This window comes from Rhea pennata, chromosome 7 (assembly GCF_028389875.1).
Source record: "Rhea pennata isolate bPtePen1 chromosome 7, bPtePen1.pri, whole genome shotgun sequence".
NCBI classification, from domain to species: domain Eukaryota; kingdom Metazoa; phylum Chordata; class Aves; order Rheiformes; family Rheidae; genus Rhea; species Rhea pennata.
The window spans coordinates 32,984,915-33,010,695 of NC_084669.1; the positions used below are offsets into that span (position 1 = coordinate 32,984,915).

Sequence of the window (25,781 nt, forward strand, 5' to 3'; positions counted from 1 at the left end):
TGTACAGTACTTTAACACTGCAGTTTCCAGCACCATTTGCCAGCAGCAAATGCAAATGTTCATGGAAATAACTAAGGAAAAGAAATCATTATCCCAACTAATTTAATGCTCAGGAAAGGTTTCATTTAAATTTATCTATCAAATGAGTAAATCTGTGAAAAAGGAAAGCAGATATGACAAGCAGTACATTTCTAGTACTACATATAGAGAATGGATTGCATGCACTGATCACAAAATGACAGCTGAATAGCTAAATCTGCCCTATCTAAAAATCAGAGTGGCAAATCCTGGCCCTGCTGATGTCAGTGTTTAGTGAATAGCACAAAGCAGTACCCTCTGCATGCTCATTTAAAGGTGAAGCCCCAAATGGTAAGGGAGGAAAAGACTTTGGAATTTCTGTCTCTGAACAAGAAAAACAAGTGATTTAAGTACTTTGTCCTTTTATATGGGTAAAGAAACTTTGCCATTCACCTTTAAAGAGGAAACTTGTGCTCCCTAACCAACATTTGTGTTAAATAATATCACAGTGTCCAGGACAAAGATTATTAATCAAAGCAAACAAGTCTTCTGAATTCTGCTCTTCCCTGAACATTTCAAGAGAGAGCTCACTTACATTTACAAATCTGCTGTAAGGAGCCTCATTAACTTCACATGCAAATCCCATCATTACAGATCCACCTTAGCAAGGCAGTCTGTTTTCTTCAAAGTGCGTGCGAAGCGTTGTGTGCATCCAGCACACACACCTGCCCTCACAGAGTGCCGCGTGGCTGGGCTTGTACATGACCTGGCACACGTAGCAGGAAATACAGCCTCGGCTGTTCTCTGCCTTTCGATGCAAGCACGAGTGGCCATGCTGTTGCAAAAGAATATGGCTGATACTTTTGCTGGTATTTTCATAGGGCCACTCTATGTCTGGGAGATTAAAAAAGTGCAACACTTAAGAAAAAAATGAAATGACAGCAAAGTTGACATATCTGAATTGTTTTGTCTTGGAAAACATCATCACGTTAGGTAGAATAACAGAAAGCTTCAGTAAGCTTCATGTATTATAACTGCTCACAATAATTAATTTTTGCTATTTAGTATAAGAACTAGGCAGACGATCCTGAAACAGTGTTGTTTTTTCCTCTAACAACATATTACTCTCATCCTTCTGTTGCTTCTCCTATTGATTTGAAATCCTTCCTCGTCTGCTCCAGTGACGCCCGCCCCTCGTCTGCCTCATGCAGCTTAACCATCCCATTCGGAGAGCACAGGCCTTCCTCTGCAGAGCACACACTGCACAGCCCGTGGGCTGCCAAACCCTTGCCAGGATGAGTCAGTGCCTCCAGCAGCAAAACATCCACTTAGTCACTAACTGGTAGAAAATGATGCCTCTGGTAATGCCAGAAGTGCAACAGTGAGGGACACAGGAATGGCACCAGCAGGAGAAGTTAAGCAAAAAAATGCCAAGTTATGATGTACAGGAAGGAAGGGTGTTTGGGGAAACAGGCAGTCTCTGGGGTGAGCCAGAAAAGAAATAAAAGCTTCCTGAACTACACTCATCCACTGCCTTTTGCCTCAGGGAACTCTGCCAGACTCAGGAACCGTGAGGTCTTCTGTCCTCTTCCTGAATCCTACTTCTGTCCCAGCCAGTATTTTTAGTTGCCTACTTTAGTTACCCTAACATCTGACTCCAAGATCTGTGATACAGCAAATGAAACAGATAACGATTATAGGACAAGCACAACCTGGACTCTAACTATTTGAAGTAGTGATCCCCAGTATTTCGGCTGCAGTGGGTCATGTAAATACTTGTAGAAAGGAAGCAGAGAGCCATTTGGCATGCCCCTTCCTCTCTGCCCTGGCCAAATGCACATCTGTGGTGTCACCAAAACGTGGCCCTCCCCACTGCGTGGCGGGCCCACATCCATGACGTGACAGGACGTGCACACTTCCCCACTCAGCCTGGCAATCTCAGCACAGCATGTAGGAGGACTGGTATTTTAGTCCAGAAAGGAGAAATCACAGAATTACAGAACAGTTGAGGTTGGAAGGGACCTCTGGAGATGATCCAGAGCAAGAGGAAGCAACAGCGAAAGACAGTCATCAGCTTTAGACGAAGAAGCCAGTATTATCAACAAGGTAAATTTAAAGATGTGCTTATTAAAATCCATCTTCCAAAAAAAAATTGTGTGTGTGTGCGCGCGCACGCACGCGTGTACACGCTGGGGTTGAAGGTTATTCTTTTAACATTCAGATTCTGAAAGATCTGAATTGAATTCCTGGCTTTTAATTTTCCACCATAGTAATTTCCTATCCCAAGTAGCTTGATGTAGCTTCTAATTAAATGCTATACAGAAAACAAGTAAAATTCTTGGTTCTGAGCCTTGTCCCATATGCCATTTCATGGATGGTTTTATAAGAGGTAAATTATTAGCATCCTGCTGCAGTCATTTATATATATACATATATATAAGTACAGTTATGGTAGATCCCCTGGAACATGAATGGTTTCAGCTGTACACCAGTTAACAGATCAGAAGCAATAATTCCCACAAAGACACTAATAGCATTCCCCCTTAGGCTTACCCTTGTTTTGGCATCAATTTTAGCTCCTCGATCAAGCAGGAGTTTGACCATATTTGCATTTCCCCTCTTCGATGCAACATGTAATGGTGTGATATCATTCTGTAGAAGAAAAAGAATCCATGAAAGTAAATATTCGTATACATTTCTCCTATGAACTCCATGATCAGCTTGCTCACAAAAAGGATCATGCCCAGTTTGCAAAAAAATAACAGTTTTGTTTCCCTAAGAGTACAAAAGCAGAGGGAAGCTACGTTTATCTACATGCCTAAATTACTGGCCTAACACTCTGTCATTTACATTAAGACAACAAACCTTCAAGCTGTGGTTGGAGTTATAAAACAAGACATCATGACCGCTTCAGTTCTCAGCTTTTGTATAAGAGTTACATTTCTGGAATTTTATTGACTAAACCCTGGCAATTTCCTTCAGATAGGGTTGTTTCTGAAGGTATAACAACAAGGATTCCTACCTCACAACTTCATTAGCTATGTAGGTGGTCATAAAAAGTAAGTAAAACCACTACATCCGTAGCCTTGCTTCAAAAGCAACAGGGTGCCAGGGCTATTTATTTCTGAACATTATCAGTAAACTCTGAAAACCCCTTGAGCACCTTGGTTTCATAGTTACATCACTGTAATTTTCTTTACCCAATTTACTCCTCTTACCAACATTATAGTACTTCATCTTCAAGTGAGACTGTAAATATTTATATATATTTCCCTAAATCATGCTTAGCAGGACAGTAGCATGCAACTGCGCTGCATATTGAGGACAGTTATGTAACCATTGCGCACGCACAAAAACACTTTTTAACTAGATGTGGCTAGGATGTTTCTTCATGCTCCGGTGAATCCTTTATCTTGTGGTGTATGAAGGCCACATCCTGTATATATTTGATCATATGGAGCCAAGTAAAAATAAAAGGACTTATATAGAGCACGCAGTTACAGTATGAAGATAAATGCAGTTTTAAAGAACATGTTCTGTGTATTCAGGGACAGTGCAAACAGCTGGCTGTAGCAAACTACCTTCCCCATGACTGAGCAGAAAGTAGTGAATTTTAGTGAGCATCTGTCCCATGGCTGACTGAACCAGAGAGGCCCTGAAGAGCTAGACTATGGCAGAATTTTCTTACCTAGCCAACAGACCATTTAATAGCACTTCCTCAAAACTGCAGGTGACTAGAATGATAAAAAAAAAAATAGTACCTGCTCAGACATGACAAGCTGACTCATAGTTTAATAATAAGTTGACTACCTAATCCAGTATGCTACTTTTCATTTACACACAATTTCACTACAAAGCTAACCCACAGCTACTAGAAAGCACTAATTAAGATTATCACATAGCTAAAAAAAATTTAGCAAAGAGAAACAATAGAATTCTTTTTCCAATATTAATAATCATTAGGGCATTGAAATCATTACAATTCCTGGGTAGTTCTTCCTTTCTCTAGAAACTAATGTTTTAAATATATTTTGTTTTATTTTAATGAAAGCTATACTCTGCCCGATCCTGCCAGGGATGTAGAACTGTGCAGTCACTTAACGTTCAATTTGTAAGTTGGTTTTCAAAAAAGAATTGATTCTATTTGACTGGGAGTTGACACTGGATATAATACAGTGTCAATATATTGCTGCATTAGCCACAAAGACAATAGAAGAAAGAGGAGAAAAGCAATTATGAAGATACAGTTTCTCTTCCCTGGAGAAGAGATGTTAGTGAGGCAGAGGGAGAAAAAGAGATGAATTCTACTTTCCTGATAAAACCAGTAAAAGTAAGGGGTAGTCTGGGTAATCCAGAATTAAGAACCATCCTGTTCTACTTGCTGACATTGATGGACAGTCAGATTAACTCAGTCTAATGCACCTTCCCGCCCTTCACCCAGGACAAGTGTTAATATAGTAAAATAATTTAACTAGTATTATGCACAGACTGAAAAAAACAAATGCCTCTTCTAAGCAGGAATAAAGTGGAGGAGGAAGAGACAGGGTTACAAAAGGTAAAACTAATACATATTAGGAGTCTGATTCTCATTCACTTTGACAGCAAACTATATCAATTTAGTGCAGCATGGGAGAATTTAATCACATCAGAACACACTTTGGATTAACCCTGCACCAGTCTGATTTTTCAAAACTCTTGTTGCCTTAAATGAAGTAGAGTTGATTCTGAAATGCATGTATGAGCCCTGGAAGATACACATCTCAACTCCAAAAGAGACGACTTCCACTGAGAAGTTAAGGTTTAGGTCACGCTGCTTGCTTGCAACAGGAAAAAAACCCCTCAGTTTCATGGTCAAAAAGGAGTCTTTCTCAGACAACCTTTGCATTTCTGGGTATTACTGAAAGCAAACGAAGCTGTTTCTCATGCAGGCGTCTCTCATGCCTCCCTAAGCACCCACCCGGGAGCTCACAATGCCGTTCTCACAGGGAAACTCCCCAGTATCTAAGGACTGAGCTCACTTCTGCAAGCTGGAGACAAGCTAGCGACCTGTCTCATCTCCATTTCATCACTTGCCTTTATGAAAAGCACATAAACTTAATGTCTTTGGGATCTTGAAACCCTGAGTTACAGTTGGCTGAAAAAAGACATCAAGTTCATATCAAGAAGAGATGGATGCATAAAGGATGTGATCACTTAAGGCATAGTTTGCTAGGAAAACAAACTAAGCAGAGGACATCACATAGATACTCTGAAATAACGAACTGAACAAAAGGAAACAAGGAAATGAAATCCTACATGCAGCAAAGTTCTGCCAGACTTCATCTGTCCTTATGGACAAAGAAAGTCAGTTTGTCCTTCCTAGGAAAAGGACACCACAGAAGCAGTATGTAACCATTCTGGAGGAAGGAGGATGCAGTTTTAGTCATCCTCTACAGACCTATTCAGAAAGTTCATAAAAAGAATTAAAGAAGAAAAAGCATGTTTAGCCTTATTCAGTCCTAATACAGCTCAGGGAAATACTGCAGAGAAACAAAGGGGAAAAAAGAGAGGGAACAGGTCTCCATTCAGAATCTAATTTTCGCATTTAGCGATCTGAGCTTTTAACGATAGTGGACAATATAAAGCAATGACTCTGCTGGCCGCAAGTCCTGACCCCAACCCAGATGGCAGAAGTGTTATTTGAATGCTTCAATAGTTATGCCTGCTGAAGTTTAGGGCAAGCAGCTTGTCTTCAGCTAATATTGCACTGGGCCAAGGCTTAATGAATTATACCTAGCGTGTCACATGTATTGCCCCTCACCATCAATCAGCATGCAATTGTGACAATTAACATAAACTGAGAATGAACCTCAGACAACATTGTCATTAAGGTTTCTGATGACAAAACACAGAGCAAGCAACTGAAACCCAAGTCGTTTGTACTTGTCAGAAGAAACTAGAGATAAAAATAAAGCTTCATAATATGTGCAGCTTGGGTATGAGTTATTAACACTAAAACTCTAGTAGAGGCAAACACTGTAGTCACCAAATGTAAGGTTCTGCTTTCTTCAGTAAATCAAAAGCATCTGCTGTCTCTTCAAACTATTTTTTATCTGTTTGATCTTCTATATAGTTCTCCCTTTGTTCTTAAGATAGAATAGTAAATCAGGAAACATTTGAAGATGTTTTCCTGCAGTAAAAAATCTGAAGTGACTTCAAAAAATTGCCCTAAAAAAAGTGGTTCAGATCTAGACTATCTACTGGAGTGATCCTTGCCCCCTCTCTCTTTAAATATCAAATGCTAGATAATGCATCTCTAATGTCTAGCAGACCCCTCAACACAGAGATCACTTTTCATCCAGCCTAAGGGTTAAAATATTCTGCTTAGAATATGAAATATAACTTGTGAGAATAACAACTTAAAACTATACAGTAAATGTTTGTAGGATTATGAACTAACACAGGTCCGTCTTTCTTCCCTGGGGTACATGACTTAAGTAATCTGAAACCGTATGTAGCCCACAGTGCGACGGATTAGATACTAGCAGTTTTTCCGTACTTCACAACATTGTGGGCTGCTGTTTTCCCCTGATGCCTGTGCACCGCCGGCTGTGGCCTGGACCCTCTCAGGCAGGAACTGTGCCTTTCTTTAGGGCCTCACAACAGCCAGAATTAAGGTGGGGGAGCAGAGGTCTGCTTTGCTGCACGGGGGCTTCTGCTTATGCCTGCTCAGAGGAGACACAAAGCCCTTTTAGCCGCCTCTCTGTATCTACAGCATCACAAGGAACTTCAGAAACTCCGAGTTACCCTGTGCTGAGCAATAAGCCACCTACATTTCCTATCTGAAATGAGATCAGCTCCCCTCTGGCACATGACACAATCCATCACAGTTCACCACAGCAGTAGTAAGTTATTTCTTACTGTTACAAATTAGCAACTCACACAGTTTGGAAATCAGAAGAAAAGAGAGAACAACTTCCCTCTTCCTGAGGATGCACAGGAGAGGAGAAAATCCCACCAGGGCACACGGAGGCCTTGCAGGGCTGCCAAGAATCGCGACTGCCTTGCGACACCCGCCAGCACCTCAGCCGCAGGGGCCACTTCTGACCAGCCTGGCGGGTGCGACACCACGCACAGCTCAGGCGGCTGCTCTGGCTCGGGGCCTCCTCTGCCGTGGGCGACTCCTGCTCCTCTTGCCGCCCTGCCAGGGCTGATGGCTGGCTCGGCACAGGCAGACCTGAGAGTGCTTGGGCTCAGGTCGCCTGAAGAAATTTCTGCAGCCTTGTACCATAACTGTCACCACAGGCACACCATGTAGGGACTGCGAAGACCCACTGTCAGACTGACAGGGACTTGATATTTCTACCATGAGCAATCAGAGTTTACTACCACTTTTGAACCCTTCATCCAGACCCTCAGTGGAGCATAGCTTTAATTGCAAAAATTTCATTTCTTTACCTTCAGTTTAAAAAACACAGTTTGTTACTGACATGTTCAGATGAATTTGGAATTTATTAAGATTGCTCTTCTATCTCTTTTAAGAGCAGGCTCTAGGAAGAACTTAATACTAACAAAGATGTGTGAATAAAGCAGAAGCTGAAAATAGCAAGACTGCTAAACCAGAAAGTTCCTGTACAGTTTGCAAAATCTGTCATTACTTTTTCCTGTTGAAAAAGAGCACAGCGTTGTTGGCTGTAGTCTACTGAAACTGCCATCAACAACACTACATGGGTATAGTTACCAGCCTCTGGAGGTAGGTAAAGATTGTGCTATGCATGTGAAGACTTGTATGCACCTGTCCAGCTACATCAATATGCTGCATATGAAAACACTCATTATTCTCTCCTCATATATTTTTCTGTAACTCAAAAATGAAGACACAACAGTAGAACCCCTGAAAAGAAATCTCATATTCTAACAGCAGTTACAAGGATCAGAGAGACTTGTATGCAACTTTTTGAAATAAAGTTATAGGTACAAACACAAAGACAGTTTTAAGGAAACTTTACAACAGTGTAAATTTTTTCGGCTCTTTTTCCCCCTAGTTACTATTAATAAGCCTTATTTTAAACTAATTTAATTCTTATATATTTACATTTCTTTAGGCTAGAGATGTATAAAATGAATCCTAGAAGAAAAGGAGTAAAGCAAGGTACTGTTATGGCAAACTACCACATGGGAAATAAAAAGATGTTCTTCTGTTACGGTACTGTCACTTACATATTGCCTGTTCTTTCTGACAGGCTAATGGTGTTCTGCTCCTTAGCCTCAGAGTTATCATTAATGCATGTTGTCCTTATACCACCCTCTCAAAATGTATCAAATCCTTTCTCAACCTTCCGCAGTAAGCAAACTTTGTGCCTGTAAGGTCCACGCCCAGCAGCACAGAGATTTCCTCCAGAACCAGGAAGGCTCTGTATCTGGAAGGCTGCTGTTTGTAAGGTTGGATACAGTGGTACAGCACTGTCACTATCTTCCAATTGCTTGGGCAAGAAAGATATGGGCAGAGGTCTTTTCCATGCAGAGGATCCCTTGCTACCTGAATCCCCCTGATTTCCTCAAGTATGGAGTAGATGTGAGGGTCACTGAGGTCTCTTTCAGCCATTGCTCTGAAGCTGAAGAGAATGATTTCCTTCTTCCTGTTTAACTGGTATGTTCCTCAGAGACAGATGGAGCTTTAGTTGTTTTTTTCCTACTTGGGCTAGGTAGATCTTTCCACTGGAAGACAATCTTGGGCAGAAGACAGATATCTAAGGATTCCATGAACCACCAAAAGATATATTTTTCCTTATTATAATTTTCAGAAAACACAGTTTATTCAGAGCACCTTCCTCACCTCCCCAGTCCACATAGCAGCCTTGGAGAACCACTCATTTGTGCTTTATTCTTGCTGACTCAGCATGCAGTGGTCTGGATACACGTCCATCACAGCTGGCTGGGAACTGCAGGGGCTAAAACTGCCTGCCCTTCTTTGGCACGGCACCAGGGATGCTCAAGCAAGGCCTGAACAGGGAAAGGGACACACGCTGCAGGGGTCTATAGATTTGTAGCTAAAGAGTTTTTCTTCCATGCAATACTGTAGATATAATCAGAACTGCTAAAGAAACTGGTTTCTTTCTCATTCCTACCAGTGGCTGTGTTACTTGCTTTTACCATGTAGCTGACTACACCTTTGCAAATCCTACATGTCAAAATGCAATCTGGCCTGGAATAAATTTGAAGAGGGCAGCAAAGAGAGGAAAAGAAATCTCACTGTGATCTGTCCTTTTCCTCTAGCACCTCACCTGCCCTCAAACTGAAAATAGTCTGATTCTCGGAAAAGAAGGGCAAACATATGGCATGAAGCCCATGTAACTGTGTCCAGCTGGGACTGGAGCACAGCATTTTCCTCATGCACTTGGCCACTGTACACAACAGCAGCAGCAACAACAGGTCTTCTGAAGCAAATGCCCAAAACAGGGCAGCCCTTTTGATGGGTTTCACTTCTCTGTACTGATCACTAGGATTTGTAGTTCCAGAAGACAGAACATAAATAACTGCCAGGTATTTATAAATGCTGGGTAACACCCCCTGCAATTCAAAGGCACATATGGCTTCTTCCAGTTATGCACTAGGGTATATCAACATCTCTCCAATGTGAGGTGCCATTGCCAGCTAACAGAATGGTACCTAAAATTGTTTACAATCATTAGAAACACAGGTAGTGACTGTACTCAATGTTAATCTGGCTAAGAAAGAAAGGACTGCAGTCTTGGTTATGCTTTGTTGTCTTCCCCCATTTCTTAAGCCTGTACTTGATTATCTTCCAGGTAAAGCAACAGAGGGGAACATAGCGATGTGACGAAGTGACCCTCTGAGCTTTGAAGAGTTCCAGTGAAGCACAGCCACACACATGAAAACTCCTTACAGAAAGATGATGAATTTACATACAACAACTGTTATCTGTGAGACAACGTGTACCCTGCCAATAATTGTAAGAGGTTTATAGCTAAGTTTCTGTCTGAGACGTCACACAATTTGGAATATTTTTCCTTCATTTCAAAATGGCAAAGATCCAGCTCAACAAGGAGATCTTGTTTCATTTGGACTGAGATTATGAAGGTCTCTGAACCTCAGAGCCACCTACTCAGAGACAGGGGGACAACAACAGGGCAACACAAGACTGATTTACAGAAAAGATCAGTCTGCCCTGCAAGGAATTTTCCATGTTGTGCCATCTTCCTTGCACTCGCAACAGGGCCAGAAGAGAAAGCACAAACACAAGAGAGCTGATGGACTTCAGTGGAAGAGCTAAAACTAAATGCATTGCGTGACTGGAAGCATCCAAAACAAAAGCAGGTACAGTTCCAACTCTTCTCAGCCTCTATGTTCAACGGGTCCACAGGCCCGCAGGCTTTGTTGCACCAGTAAGAGTTCCTGGATCTATGCCTACTTCTCCTAAGTGCAGTGAAATAAGGAAACAAGGGAGTATATCACAGCTGAGAGGCAGGCAGGTGTACACCGGCTGGGGTGAGGAGAGCAGCTGCTACCTCATATCACTGGGGACATCGTTTACTTACAGTACAGCACCGCTGTTTGCCTCCTATCCACACACTGGGAGCCATCATCAAACTCACATCCTCCAGAGTCTTCATTGCTGGAACCTCTTTCTTCTCTCAGGCCTCTCAGAAGTCTACTGAAAACCTAGCAGCTAAAAAGATCTCCTTTGCCTCTGGTCTGCTCTCTTAAATCTTTTCACTGGCTTCTCTCCTACACCACACACACCTGTGCCCTTGCCTTGATGGCTCAGAGCTCTGTCTTCATCCTACACGTCCCTCATGTTACCTGCATCCCTCCCCACCTTCACTGCACAGATGGTGGAATCTGGCTATTTATCCTTCCCTCCCTCCCCACCTTCCCATTGCCCCCTCTACCCACGTCCTCTGCTGCCCTAGTCCTCTGCTTTTATTCAAATACCTCCCCAGAATTGATACTTGCCTAAACATTTTAAGATACTGAGAGGTAGACAAGTAGCGGTGGTTCATGTCTATTTAACAAGAACAAAGGAAGGAGGGTTGGTGGTTTTCAAATGCACAAGTGACACCCTCATCCTACAACTTGCTCTTTGTACCTCTGAAAACTGCAATACACACACACAGAGTATGATTTTATGTGGGCTACATTACTTCCATTTCTTTGCTCTGTTGCTTGTCCTCCTAGACTGTCAACACCTCCGGAAAGGGCTCTTCCTTTAGATGAGACACACAGCATAGCACAGATATTGCTTACATAAATTAAACAGAACAAGAGGTAATGAGGTGGCAGTGGGCAAGCAATACCTGTGGGCCATTCTTTAGTACCTGCTTTAGTACCTCTACCTGTTCTGCAGTCTGGGTAATGAAATATCAAGCAAGGATTCTGCTACCTAGTGCTGACAACTGTAAGTTACACTCAACGTACATTGGTGCTCCATTTGTCTACAAATTCACTGCTCTACCAGAATCTCATCTTTCTGTAAAGTACTTTCATTACCAGCAGTCTGATAAGCATTAAAGAGCAAAATTCAACTCCATACTGTTGTTGTTTATGCTACAACTCCTTCTGTCACAGCTACTTTATCTAGATTTGCAACCACCATACAGTAGAGATGTGTTCTGTGGATGCCCCTGCCCAGCTATGTTAAGCACAAATAAGCAGTTCAGTGAGTGCTCTGAGTCACAGAATCAGCCCACTGCTTTGTCAGGCTGATGTCACTGCATCTGCACTTCTCTGCTTATCTGAGAGGTCTGCCTTTCTCTGACGATGACAACTAATGGAGGGAGAACCTGGAATTTCCAAACCTTGAAGGGGAAGAGCAGATAGCCTTATTACTTTGGATCTGCTCTCCATCAGTGCCCCTAATATAAAATAGGGCTGTTGAAGCCCAAGTTTTATTATTTTAATAAATCAGGCATAGGCTGATGATGTTTAGTAGCACTGCTACTAAATGCTATTAATTGCTAACATAGTAGCATTGCTAATTCCTCTTCTTGTTTCTGAGTGGGAGAGTTGACTTAAGACTCCATCATCTTCCTTGCTCCTGTAATTAGTGGCTATGAAATACTGAACATCAAAACTTAGGAGAGTTTGAAATGTCTTAATGCTCTAATTTGGTCAATTTTAGGCCCTGGGAATAAGAGGTCAACATTATCAGTGAAAGTCAAGTACACTTACTTAGAGGCTTCCAAGAAACCTTTAACTCTCAAATTTAATCTTAGCCTGTGAACTTCATGTGGATCTAATCCTGGATCTCTCTCTAGATAATAATTTAAAATACCTTTACTGATAAATGCTCCTATGATGTGGAAAACATTATCTGTAGGCAATGTATGAGAGTTGATCCTTGCCTTTGATATTCAACTATCAACTTGATCTGCTGGTATTCTGGTCAGCATCAGTAGGTACTGGATCATGCCTTATAACACTGTCTCTTAGCTTTGAGGATTTACTTTCATTAATAAAACACCGAATGATGCTGTGTTAAATGAATAGTGGCTGGCACCAATCCTTTCCATCTGTAACCTTCCCTAAAATGCAAGGAAAAGATTCTGTTTCAAAACACTGATGGTGCTCTGCACAACATCTCTATTCCTGGTCTCCTATATCCTTCAACAACACACGTTACTAAACACAGACAATCTCTAAGAAAGAAGTGTAAAGAATTGATGTGCTTTAGTGGGAGGAGGGGAAAAGTTGTTTTTTGTAACTGTGAAAAGTTCCATAATTAAAAAAAAAAAAAGGCAGCTTTACAGCTAAACAAACAAAAATTATTTTTTGCAGTGCTTATCAAACACTTTGCTGCTTAAAAATGTATATTCCTTAACTATAGAGGCATTACAGTTTTTAGATATATATTGCTTAAAGTAAAACGATATCCTACAGTTTGCACTTTGTAGTGGCAAATTTGCTAAGTAGTAGTATAGTACTTTTGCTTTTGTACAAGTAATACAACAGATGATCAAAACCTCTGAAAAGCAGCTGCTGAATTGCCTAGTTTAGTCCTCTCTAATCACAGATACCATACTACATAATTCCCCTTGTAAATATCATCTTGAGCACACATTTCTTGCATTTTCTACCTTAATTGAAAGGCTACTCCAGAACCACACTATTTTAATATTTAACACATCTTTTAATTTCTAGTTAATATTTATTCATGGCTAGTTTATACCTATTTGTTCTTAGGTCAACTTTTTCTTTTAGTGTGTTTTTTTTTTTTTTTTTTTTTAGTTTAAATCACAGTCATAGAATCATAGAACAGTAAGGTCGGAAGGGACCTCTGAAGATCATCTAGTCCAATCCTCAGCATAGCCCACACGGGGATTGAACCTGCAATCTTGGCATCATGGCATTAGCAGTAGCATGCTCTAACCAACTGAGCTAAACCTGCCCCCCAAATGACTTCTTCCTCTTTGGACTATTTTATTTTTTTTCCCCTGTCCTATTCTTCCCACCCCCTAACCACGTACCACACCTCCTCCCTGGCTTTGTTTTGCTAGGTTTGATGAGTCAAGTTCTTGTTACCTGCTCTTGTAAGAAATCTTTATTTCTGCTCATGATACTATTAGGCCTCCTCTGAACCTTTTTCAGCTTGAATTCTGGACCATGGTTGGTCACATTTGTATACTGTATTCCTGAGAAGCCTAATTACTATTTAGTACATTTGCTTCCCACCCACTCCCCCTTCACATCCTGCCAACTAATACAGTCAACCAGGTCCTTCTCATTCTTGGTCGGCAGACTGGTGGAAAAAACAATAGGAGAAACACCTGTATCCTTTCTCCTTTGTGTTCTCCACTACGAATTTGAAGACAATATGTTCAGCCATACCCCTTCTGTGCTGACAACAATCACTGCCTGCAGGTCAGCAGAAATTCTGTAGCACACTTATTCTGTATCTCCAAGCCATTAACGAAGAAGTTAATGACTAAATAAACTTTAAAGAACTCCAGTAGGAACCTAGCTCCAGCTTTTTTCAATACTAACCATAGCATCTTCTCTTTATCCAAGTCCTGCCCAGTGTACCACTCCTCTAGCACTCCCCACTCTCTACAGTCTTACAAACAATTGCGCACGAGGCATCACAGGTAATGCCACGCTGAAGTCCAGATAGCATTTCCTTTGTCTAGAAAATCATTTTTTTCTCAAAGGGAACCATCAGATCAGGCTGGCAGGATTGATCCCTATTTTGAAGGCTAGGCCCTTTTCTACCTAGCTGTATGTTCTTAAAATACTCTCCTGACTTTTCTCTTCTTACACCTCTGCATACTCTCATGGTACTGACTAAGTTTTCTGCCCATGTCCCTCTCTCCTCCACCTTTCTCCAGGTCTCTATCCTGGCTCACTCAGTTCTGAGTGTCCCTCCAAATTTGCCATTCTTTATTCTTTGTTGTCATGCCTGGCTTATCCTCTTCTCTTGCCCTTCATATGGCTCTATCCCTGTCCACACAGATCCCCTTATTCTCCTGCCCTTCCAATAATACCTAATTTCCTTCTGTCATTTTCTGTCTGGTAACCTTCTGCATATGTTTCCTTGTTTCCACATCTTCCCTGCACTGACCATGCTCCTTTGCTCTCTGGTCTATCCCCCCCCCCGATCTTGGAGCAGCCAGACCTCAATGGCAGTCATGGTGGCACCATGGCCTAGGGCACAGGAGAAGGCCAGCAGTCGGCCCTGCTCAGAGGCCACCTGCTCCCTGCAGCCTGGGAAGCACTGGGAGCTCCCAGGAAGCCCACATTACCTCCTATCTGCTCACTCAGCGCTGCTTTCCTCCACATTTGAGGAGCCACCTCCTCACTCTCTGGGTTGTGTAGCCACTTGTCCTCCTGGCCCCGTGAGCCACATGCTCTAGCACCTCCCACTCTACTGTGCCTGCTGCCATAGAGCTCTCACCACTGATTCCATCCCTATACCTCGCTTTATTCGCTACCTCTCTTTGTTTCTCAGATCACTTTCATGTATCAATTGACTCTTCCAGAGGCAGTGAAGGTGCAGCTGCTTTATTCACCAGTAACACCTGCACTTCACATGCACTGCAGACACCTGGGTACTGAGGGCAATTCAGCAGGGATGGCGCTCCTGCCACACGGCAAAGCTACAGGTAGGAGCATTCGTCTCACTGAATCCCAGCCTGCCTTTTGCAACCCTGGAGCTATGAAAACAGCAGCTTTTTTGATTAAAACAAGAACATTAACAAGGCCTCAGTTGTGAGGGGTGGAGGCTAGTGCTCAGGATCAGTTGAGCAGCCCAAACACATGCCCTTTGCACCTCATGACAACAGAATAAGGTCCTTCGGCTGGTAAGAGCAATGCACACTTTCGCACCTTGTGGTAGAAGTGTTTCAAAGCCACGATTAAGCAAACTAGAGCATAAATAAGATTTGATTCTTACCCTTGCAGTGAAGTCCACAGCAGCACCCCGATTTAACAGCAATGTAGCTACGTTGATGTTTCCATAGTGAGCAGCAATGTGGAGCGGAGTGAACCCACTCTGGAAAAAGAATAAAACAAAACAAAAACCAATAGATGCTTTTTTTTTTTTTTTTTTTTAATATCTCTTTGGTACTCCAGAATTTGTATCACATCACTGTCAAAAGCTAGTAAGTAGAGTCTGCTGCCAGTCACTATTTCAATTCTATACTAGTTTTTACTTACTGATACTTATTTATAGACTCTCTGAGAGTCCACATAAAATTATATTGCTATGTAGGAGGGAAAAGAAATTAATGTAATTATTCTAGAAGATCAGAACTAGGATAAAACTTTCAATTACTCCAGAGAAACATCACCAAAACATTTGAGTATTAAAAGTAATGATTTGCCTTTTATAAGAAATTATTTTCTAACTAGAAATATCTATTATCTATGTTACGTCAGTCTTGCAACTTAAATCTCTTAGAAATTCTTTGCAGAAGTTCAGATACAAGTCACTTGATGATACTTGCTAACTGGATTTTATAAATTCAAAGTAGATGCAAATGAAAACAACATCAAAGACCATTTAAAATGATTAATATGGATTTTTTTCCAAGGGTTAGTACCATAAAGATCAGTCCCCCACTGTGGGCAATCACACCGGGTTATGTTCAGACACCACAAGTTGTCAGCCTAATTAGAAGATGCCTTACTGATAACATCACTTCAGCAACTTATTTTCATATTTAATTAGTTTTATTTCCTTTTAAAATAATGCTAAAACATGCAGCAATTCCATCAGTCCTGCAAAATACAATACCTTATGGGAACTAAATGCATTTCTAAATTGTTAGCAAGCCATGCTAGCTGCCACTGCCTTGCTTTGGGAGTTTTGCAGATTTAAAACCACTCTCAGATCATTCTAATTGCTGACACCATCAACGTAAGTGTCATGCAGAAGCCTAAAAGATCAGTCCTGGATGCACACAACATGACAGGGTTGTCTGCAGCTCTTGACACATCTGATAAACATCCACAGCATGAGAATCCCTGAAAACTCTGTCTTACGTAATACAGCGCTTTTGCGATGGCAATTCGTTCCAAAGAATGCTTACTCTTACTTTTAACCCCTAGTCTCAGCTGCAGAAAGCCCTGGTATCTAAACTACAGTCTTCTCTAGCACATGCTACTTCATTTAGTCTAAAGCAGGTATCTATCCCATAAAAGGCAATGCAGAAAGGAGAAAGAAGAAATGATGCAGCAGCACTAAGTCATGGAGGAGTGATGATGCATATATATATTTATATATACCTCTGTTGTTCTATTCACCATCATCTAGGTTAACACATTTGGAAGCAAAGAGGGGGAAAAAATGAACGGTTAGTTCACCACTGGTGATATGGATGCAAAAAGCTTCATGACTGCTACGCGGCATGGCAGCTCTGAGGACAGCACAACCGGCACAGAAAGGAAAGGAAGCTCGACTGAATGGAAGCTGAATGATTGTGGTTTTTACATGTTAATTGTTATACGTTTATCAGTGCTCTTAAAGTAACGAGATCACAAACAACTAATCAAATTACTTTATTATACGATGTTTATAGCACGCTACTGCAGTAGTGGCTTTCCTTCCCAAGAGAACAATTTTAATAGTATCTTGGTTACTATCTTCCATTTGCAAGGTTTCTACAGGAGAAGTTAACCCTGATTTAAACAGAAAGGGGGTAGAGAAGACAGACGCAAAGGAAGAAACAAAAAAACTTTTATTTCTAATCACACACTATAGGAGAAATTACATACAACTTTGCAGCAGAATACTTCATTGCATGTAACACGTGGTCAGCTCCTAACGCAGTATCGAACCTTATTTCTTTTTACAACTGACCTTTGACTCCACGTCAGCATTGTGGTCGTTCTGCAGGAGCAGAGCCGCCGCCTTCGTGTCGTCCTTGCGAGCAGCAATGTGGAGAGCAGGAAGACGAACTTTTCCCTTCGTATCATTTTCAAGCAACAGTGAAACCACCTGGTCGTGTCCTTGCTGCAAAGCTACTGCCAAAGGCGTGAAACCATCCTGCAACATACAATGGGGACTCTCAGCAGACTCTCCAAGACTGCCGGGGTGGAAAGGCGAAGGAAGGGATCACAGCATCAATGACACTGCTAGCTCTAATTCAGAGTGTAAAATAGCGCAAATTAAAAGTACCTTGCAATGACACTGATACTGCAGTGAAGTCTTGACAAACTAGGCCCCAAATGCTTAACACATCTATCTGACACTTCAGACTTAAACAGGAAAGTGTAGAACACAAAATGGAATGAGACTTGAAAAATAAACCAAGTGAAACTGCTCACTGATTAACATTTACATATATATGTACTTATATAATAAAGTACACAAGCATATAGAGAGGCAAAAAGCTGAAACAATGTTAAAACACAAATGGTAGTGATGTCTGCATAGCACATTATTGTCCTTTCCCTCACAACTAGAGGTAATAATCTATTCTTTTTATGGGGGAACAAAAGCACAGATTCAAGCTTCATCTATATCCTCCAACTTTTTTGTGTGTGGTTTGTAAACCTAATAAAATTTGCAAAGGAATAGCTAATTCTCCCAATATACCGAGTGTTTTACTATAAAGTGAACGTTTCAAGTTATGAAAATTAACATAGAATAATTAATAGACAATCCTCTTATCAACTGAAATGGTTTTCTTTAAGACTAGCAAAGCAGCAACCAAAAAAATGCAGAATAAGAGACCTGAAAAACAGAAGACAATGTTTAACAGATTTTAAAGTGGATACAACACAGGAAACGTACAATCTAAAATGCTTTTATAAAATTGTATTTTTTATTAATTTTTATCAAACTAAAGAACGTAAAAGCTGTCATCTAGATGCTGATACTTTCCAAACATTTAAGTGCTATTCCAATCCTGGAAAATATTCAGCTTTGCCCAAGATAATACTCATAAATCACTTAAAAATTGCAAATGCAAATTACTTTATTTGAGATACTTATTTCACTATTACATTTGCTTTTGATCAGTATGTCAAAAGTTTATATTTCTAAGCTTCATTGCACTTTTGCAGATAAACATATTCTGTTGCTTTTAACAACATTGTCACGTGAAAATTGTATGTTTGTAAAAGCATGAAATAAATGCATAGCAGTAAGACAGAAGCCAATAGACCCCTAATATTCTGTCAGGAGTGCAGAGTTAAAAGTGTTAACTTTTTAACTTTTGGAATTTAAAGCAATGCTTTCAATAAAGATTTTCTCTGTCTGGGTTCCCCAAAGAAAGAGAGAAAGCCTCAACCTAAAAGTTGAAACAGGAAGAGCTGCAAAATTTGGAGGGGGGGGGTGGAAGGGGGAATCACTCTGAAATTCCATGAGTCCTAATGAGATTTTGGTTTAAATGCATATTTTTCCCTCGTTCAGCGGCAGCCTTGGCCCTTGCCCCGGGCCGGCGCTCCCGCAGCAGCGGCACGGCTCCCGGGCCGCCGCGCAGCCTCCGACTTGGCCGGGTAGCAGCAGTGGTGGGGAAATCCGCCGGGCAGCTCTCAAGCCCCACACCTCCCGCTGCCTCCCCACAAGAGGGCCCTGGCAATACGGTGCCTGCAGAGGCGGACGCTCCTTGCGCGACTGGGCGCAGGGACCCGCAGAGGTTTTCCTCCTTGCTTGTTTATACACTCAACAGCAGCGGCACAGGCAGCTACAGCCCAAAGAAAGGTGGTTTCGCTACCGACAACATCTTTCCTCATCAGGCTTCCTCTGCTGCGAGAAATGCTGCTGATGATAATTCAAAATTCCTAACATCGCCTTTTCCCCTTGCCCTGGGGGAAAGAGAGGGGCCAAACGGAAGCTCTGCGTTTCCGCAGCCCACGAGCTGCTGCCTCCGGCGCTCCGGCCTTCCCCAGGCCCCGCGAGCTGCCCCTGGGGCCGGCGTGCCGAGGCCCGGCCGAGCCCGGCGCCCCCGGGACCGCGAGCCGCGGCGCGAAGGCGCTCGCGGCCCGACAGCCCAGCCCGCAGGAGCGCCAGCGGGCGCGGATCTTCGCGCCAGCCGTTCTGGAGTTAGCAACTTCACCTCAAAACAGAAAGGAAACCAACCCCATCCCAGAGAAACAACCCAAACTAAGAACAGTTTAAAGAAAACAGCTGGCTCTATTTCTTCCCCCATTAAAACAGCTCTTTTAAATGGGTTTTATTATTAAATACTTAACTATGTGGTCATAATTTAAAATCAAAAGCTTTTACACTTACAGTGATAAATTGGATTTATATTAAAACTCTGGCCAGGGAAAGTAAAAAAGCACTCACACCAACTATTACAAACAAGTAAGGCAGTAATGGCTACGTTGTTTTGTAGCCTGGTACATTCACAGGAATTCTCCCTGGATATAATTAGGTTGCACCTTATCATCAGGCTGAGCTGGAGAAATGTTCAGTCTGAGCTGACATACCAAGCTAAGGGAAAAACAATAGAGAAGAAAAAGAACAAAGTACCCAGGCACAGTTTTAGATACATCTGGTTTCAGAAAAGGATGCAATGACCAACATATTTTTAAAGGTCATAATCAGGTTGTCTCTGGCAGGTCCCCATGACTTCTTTGTTTCCAAGTTTTTACAAATAAATAGTAATCAGGATGCCGAAAAGTGGCAATTTTCAGTTAATTTTACAGATTTAAAATATTTTGTTTTGATATTTCTTGACTTCATATATTTGTGCATTTCTGGAAAGCAGTTTGATGCTCACCTCTACTTATAACTAATTATTAGTTATTTTCAAAACAATTTTGATCCTTTTGTGGGGGTTCTTTTTACATTACTGACTTGAGAAGAGACTAATAAAAATTCTGTACACACATTATAATAGAGTGATACTATAATACATAGTGATGAAATAAACTAAGTTTGCATTTCATATTTTGCATGAAGTGGGACTTTCTGAAATAATACTTATTTCCTCTGTGGATTCAGTTCAGATGCATCAGTCAGAATTTAATGAAAGGTTACAGAGAGCAATAACTGAACTACATTTTTAGCCAAATCTTGGAATAAATATAACTGAAAATTAATCAGATTGAAAACTTATCTCAATATACTACATTTAAGAAAATTAACATGCCTGCTATTATAATCTCTCCAAATGTTTTCCCTTTTCCTTCCAAGTTGCCTTATTTGGGTCAGAATTACTTCTGGCAAGAAATAAAAGAGCTCTTCTAAAAAGACCACAGAACACCTTCGAGGATGGACCTTGCATCTCTCTGTCCGCTTGACGTTATCACTGCAAGACCAGATGGGATAGCTGGGTACTACAGCGTGGGCATCAACATGGCAATAAATACAGCTCAGAAAATGTTCCAAGCACTAAGTAAGCCTGGGGTTTCCCTGAATATCCCAGAGCTGGCTCCAAAGTAGATAAAAAATTCCTCTTGCTTTATGATTGTCCTCAGCATTACTCTACTCAGTAGTTTTAATGAAACCAGAGAGAACTTTTATAACTTGCATGCAGCTCCCCCGCTAAAGCACTTAATCATAACTGGGAGTCTTTCAGGTTAAGAATACATCTATTTTTAGAATTGCTTTTAAAGTTCTTTTTATTTTAGAGGTGGCAAAAGATGGTTAAAACTGCTGAAAGCCAATAACTCAGTATTCATTAGCAGTCTTTGAAGAGAGAATATTTTACTGGTCTGTAATTCTGTATTTAAAAGACTAATTTGATAAAAGCTGTCAAGGATAACTGCTAAAAGCACATTTTACTTTGTTCATACAGTGTAAAATTCGAATTTTTACCTCTGTAGCAAGGCTTTGACTGGCACCATTGTCAAGAAGAAACTTAACAACTTCTAGGTGGTTTTCTTGGGCTGCCATATACAACGGGGTAAAACCATTCTGAAATAGGAAAACGAAAGTGTAAACACTCAACAAGCATTTATATAGATATACATAAACATACATGCACATATTTGTACACACACACTACTTTTTGTATATATATATATCTTCCATACATCTTATATGAATATATATATATATATATATATTATATCTATAGATGTTGCCAGTTAATGGCAGGGTTTAAATGAAGACACTGATTTAAATGAAGACAGAAGTGTTCAAGTATTGTAATATTAAAAAAAGATGTGACGGAATCTTTCAGATAATTACGTACAATTCCCCAAGCCAAGTAAAAATTCAAATGTGAACTCAGATTAAAAACCAGTCTGAAAAAAACATCTGGTAGAGAGGAATTATGATGCCTCATAAATTAGCTGCCAGCAGTGGACACGCAAAATGGACAGGCAAATATAATACAAGTCTCTAAGGAAAGCAAGGGCAAGAGCTCTTCAGAATATTTTTCCAATTCTTTTTCTTCTCTCTGTTATTTTAATAGCTTTGACTTCTCTCTCACTCTTTCCTGCTACTTCTGCTTTTTGTCTCCTCAGAAAGCAGGACCAGCGTGCGGCCTTCTTGTGGCCACTTTGCTGCCTCATTACAGGCACCAGGAGATCTCAGGATCACCGGTTCTCAGTGGCTTGAAACAGGTTTATCAGTATTTCTGATCACATTAAAGCAACTTTCAAATTATGCTTGAGGGATTTCACTCAATACTGTGCAAGTACTGGAGGCTGCAGAGCCTAACGTGTTCTTTGGCAAGAGCGCTCCTTTTACAGTCAATGCTTTTGTCCTTGTCTTAACCATATACAGCTCACCACTGCGTTTCAGCGACCGAATCTCCTTCTGCTTTGGGCATTGACATTAAGGAGACGCATTTTTCCCTATTGATCTATGTATTTTGGAAATCCACAGCACTGATGATATCACTCAGAAATCCCCCAAAAGCAAAAGGAAGTCTCAAAACCTGTTCTGGGTTCAAGATACCGCCTACAGGGATTTATAAAACTTGCTGATTTGCGCTTCGAAGTTGCTTGGTTTTCACACAGCATTGCACACCCCTCAGTGCAACAGAATCGTTACCTAGTGAACAAGCAAACTTTATATTACAAATTAAAATATCCATATTCTTTTGATCGAATAGTTTGGTAATGCTGAAACCACCAAGGCAGCATCAGCAATGAGATCAACAATCCCTTCTTTCGCCGACCTGCTACGATCTTCCTTTCCATACCCCAGCAATACCCTTCTGGTCAGACACACCTCCGCTAGCTTTTGCCTGACCCCTTTCCTCACGGTACCGGCATGGGTACCAACTCCATTAAACTTTCTGGGCAGGAGGTCACTGAGGCTTCAGTGGGCTCTGCTGGGGCCTTCTCTTTCTTTCCTCTCACTGCCTTTGCGCAACCTCCGAGGAGCCAGGACTTTTCCCGGGAAGGGCCAGTCCGGGACGCACTCCAGCCAGAGCCAGCTGCGGCAGGGCAGCAATCTCCCTCCGGACTGCTCCTGCCTAAGACCCCCCAGATCTCATAACGCTGTCACACCACACCTGCCTCCGGGTTATGTGGGGCTGCTGGGAGGATGAAGCAGAAATGCATGCGTGGAGTGGGGTGAGGAAGAGGCTTGAGCCAGAGCGCGCTCTGGGGCTACCAGGAAAAGACCAGAGACACGCTGCGATCTAGTATTGCACAACAGCAATCTGCAGCACACGCAAAATGGGCAAGATGGGTATGATGCTACTGCCGTACCCCACTGTACACCAGTGGGGCTGTCTGGTACCATCTACTTCCAGCCACAACACAGCTGCAGACTATCAGTACTAACACTAGGGCAAGAGGGTTCAACTACCCTTCAGCGTTGCCATTCAGCCTATAGCAGAATAAAGGTCTGCCCACATTTAAACCTGTTAAAGACTCCACCTCTGCCTACTGGTTAACAGAGGCTCAAGCCATTCCTTATACCCAGGCTCTTCGTTTATGTTGGGACCAAAAGCATGCGTTTAGGAGACAGCTTCCCCCAATTTCCTCCTCTTCAATGATCTTAGGGACCTGCTTCCTCTGCAAACCTGCCTGAGACCGCTAGATACGTCCCACCTCCCCAACTTGCCTTTTGAGAAAGCAGAGTTCAGTTCAGCACTTACACTGCATCTCAGTGCTTCCTATTCACACACTGAAGATTTCCTGTCACACAGCTGAGGCAGCGAAAGGCCGAGTGGGTGTGAAATGAATAAAATGGAGCTGAAGAAACCCAGATAGCATATTTTAACATTGCTGGAGAAAGCACTTCTCCCTGACATCAAGGCCTTTTTGAGAGTGGAGGAAGTAGTTTAAAAGTCCTAAAGGCATCAAGTGGTCAAAAACAAGACAGACACTTGGTATTACTCTGGACATAATAAATGACCAAATACAGCTCCTGGGCTTGCTCCACCATCATATCAATTCTGTGATTCCGATGGAAAAGAAGTAGACCCAATTTTAGTACCCTGCATTCCTTAAACTCCTCATCCGACTCTCAAAGAGTCAATGCAATTATGAAGTAAATAAGTAGTCTAAAATACGAGGTAAGGGATGATGTTAAAAAGCAGGTAAAACAGAAGAGATATTTAATCCGGCTTAAATAAAGGAGAAGTTCAGGAAGTGTTCCCATATGACTGGATTTGGCCAAATGAGTATCAGCACTGTCAGAGCTGCAAACATTGTCAGGGCAAACATTTCTGCAAGAGAGGAGGAGGAGGAGGACAAGGAGGAGGACAAGGAGGAGTAGAGTTTGACCATATATTTGCATCAACAAAAAGTCATTAACATTCTGGACTCTGCAGAGATGAAGGGAAAACACAGTCTAAGACCTAAAAGCAGTCAATTATGGCTGAGTTACACTAGTCATGGTAAAAACAGCTGAGACATCCGACTTCCACAGCAATGGGGCAGAGCTGCACGGCACACACTGGACACTGACCAGGACACAAGCGATCTGGGGACAAGCAAGCAGACTTCGTGGACAGCAGGGAAATAGGTCAGATGGAAGGGCTGTTAGAAAGGAAATGAGGCGAACTGGATGTTTGGGCTAAGAGGAACTTTACCATCAACAAGACACAGAGCAGCTGTGAAACCACATGTTTACAAGGCTTGCACAGTCTGCAAGGTCTGTTGCTGTTCCGGTATTTTGATAATTTGGTCTCCATTCAGAAAAGCATCGCTACAAGCATAAAGCAGGCGCTGAAGTCCCACCAGAGCCAAAGTCTAGAGTTAGCAATGTGTTAATGCACTTTCCAGAATCAAGGCCTGACAATTTAGTTAAAACTCTGCTTAATGAAAAACCAAGAATCCAGAAAGTTCTTTCAGAGGTAACAGATATATCATATTACAGACTATTATTTTAGTGAACAGCAGTGTCTGATGTTTTCCCTGTCATCTCATGGCATAATCAATACTAACTCAGCTAAACTAAACTTCACTTTTTAAGTTTAGTTTTAAACATTCACATTTAAAAAGCAATAGGAAACACTTCCTGATTATTAGTTTCAGAAAATAATTAGTAGGCAAAATTTCTCAAATCAAGTATTATTAAAACCTGGAGGTACAGCAGAACCCTTTTTCTTATGTTAAAATTATTGTAGGATATTCATCATCTTTACCCTCATGCTTTGCTTTCTTCTCTCTTTAGAAGAAAAAATCAAAAATAAAATAAAATAAAATAAAGAGATGGAAATCACCAAAGGACGACCAGCCTAATGAAAACATTTTGTCTTCCACGATAATAAACAGCCTCAAGAAAAGGCATAAAATTCAGACTCAGTAAAAATTATTTTTTGTTTGTTTGTTTGTTTGTTTTTTAAGAACAAATATTTGGCTAAAGAAGGCCTCATATTCTGAGAGCTGGCTTTTTCAGCAGGGTACAGGTGTTACCTTCAAGGAAACAGGAGAAAAAGTCAAACTTATAAAAAACAGGGTCAACATCAAAATGAAAAATAAACAGAAAAAAAAAAAATCTTTGGGTGGTCTTCTGTGGACCTGCCAAATTCACAGAACATTATTCTAAGCTTTAGGAGGCTACGAGCGATGATCCGACCTGCGGCGAAGCTGGTCTAGAGGCAGTTCAGTAACAAGGAGCTCTGAGGCCCGCAGGGGTTGTGCTGAGGAACCCAAGTCCCACGTGGGGTGTCTCACTCCCGGGTATAGGTGGGCTACGACTAACATACAAGTCTCTCGAGCAAAGCCCTCAGAAACATCCAGATGAGCAAAATAGATAAATAAATATTCTATTCTCATCAGTTAGCAAAATTAGGGTAATGTGGCAAAACCTTAGGGTGTGTGGACGATACAGTCACATAAGATGTTTACAATTGCTATTTTTTTTTTTTTTTTTTTTTTTGTTTCAGGGCTGAATCCATGATCTAAAACACAATCAGAAAAGACTCTTTTATAGCTATCTTGCATTCTTCAACATGAAAATC

General features: G+C 41.5%; 1 protein-coding gene across 1 annotated transcript in view; it reads right to left on the bottom strand.

Moving 5' to 3' along the window:
* The window catches only part of ANK3 (ankyrin 3), a 204,877-nt gene that overhangs the window by 117,423 nt on the left and 61,673 nt on the right, over positions 1 to 25,781 (bottom strand). The window contains exons 5-8 of the mRNA XM_062580702.1: positions 21,227 to 21,325; positions 17,315 to 17,500; positions 15,407 to 15,505; positions 2,572 to 2,670 (exon numbers count right to left, since the gene is read on the bottom strand). Of these exons, the coding sequence (XP_062436686.1) occupies positions 2,572 to 2,670; positions 15,407 to 15,505; positions 17,315 to 17,500; positions 21,227 to 21,325 (483 nt within the window). The remainder of the gene's footprint in view (positions 1 to 2,571; positions 2,671 to 15,406; positions 15,506 to 17,314; positions 17,501 to 21,226; positions 21,326 to 25,781) is intronic.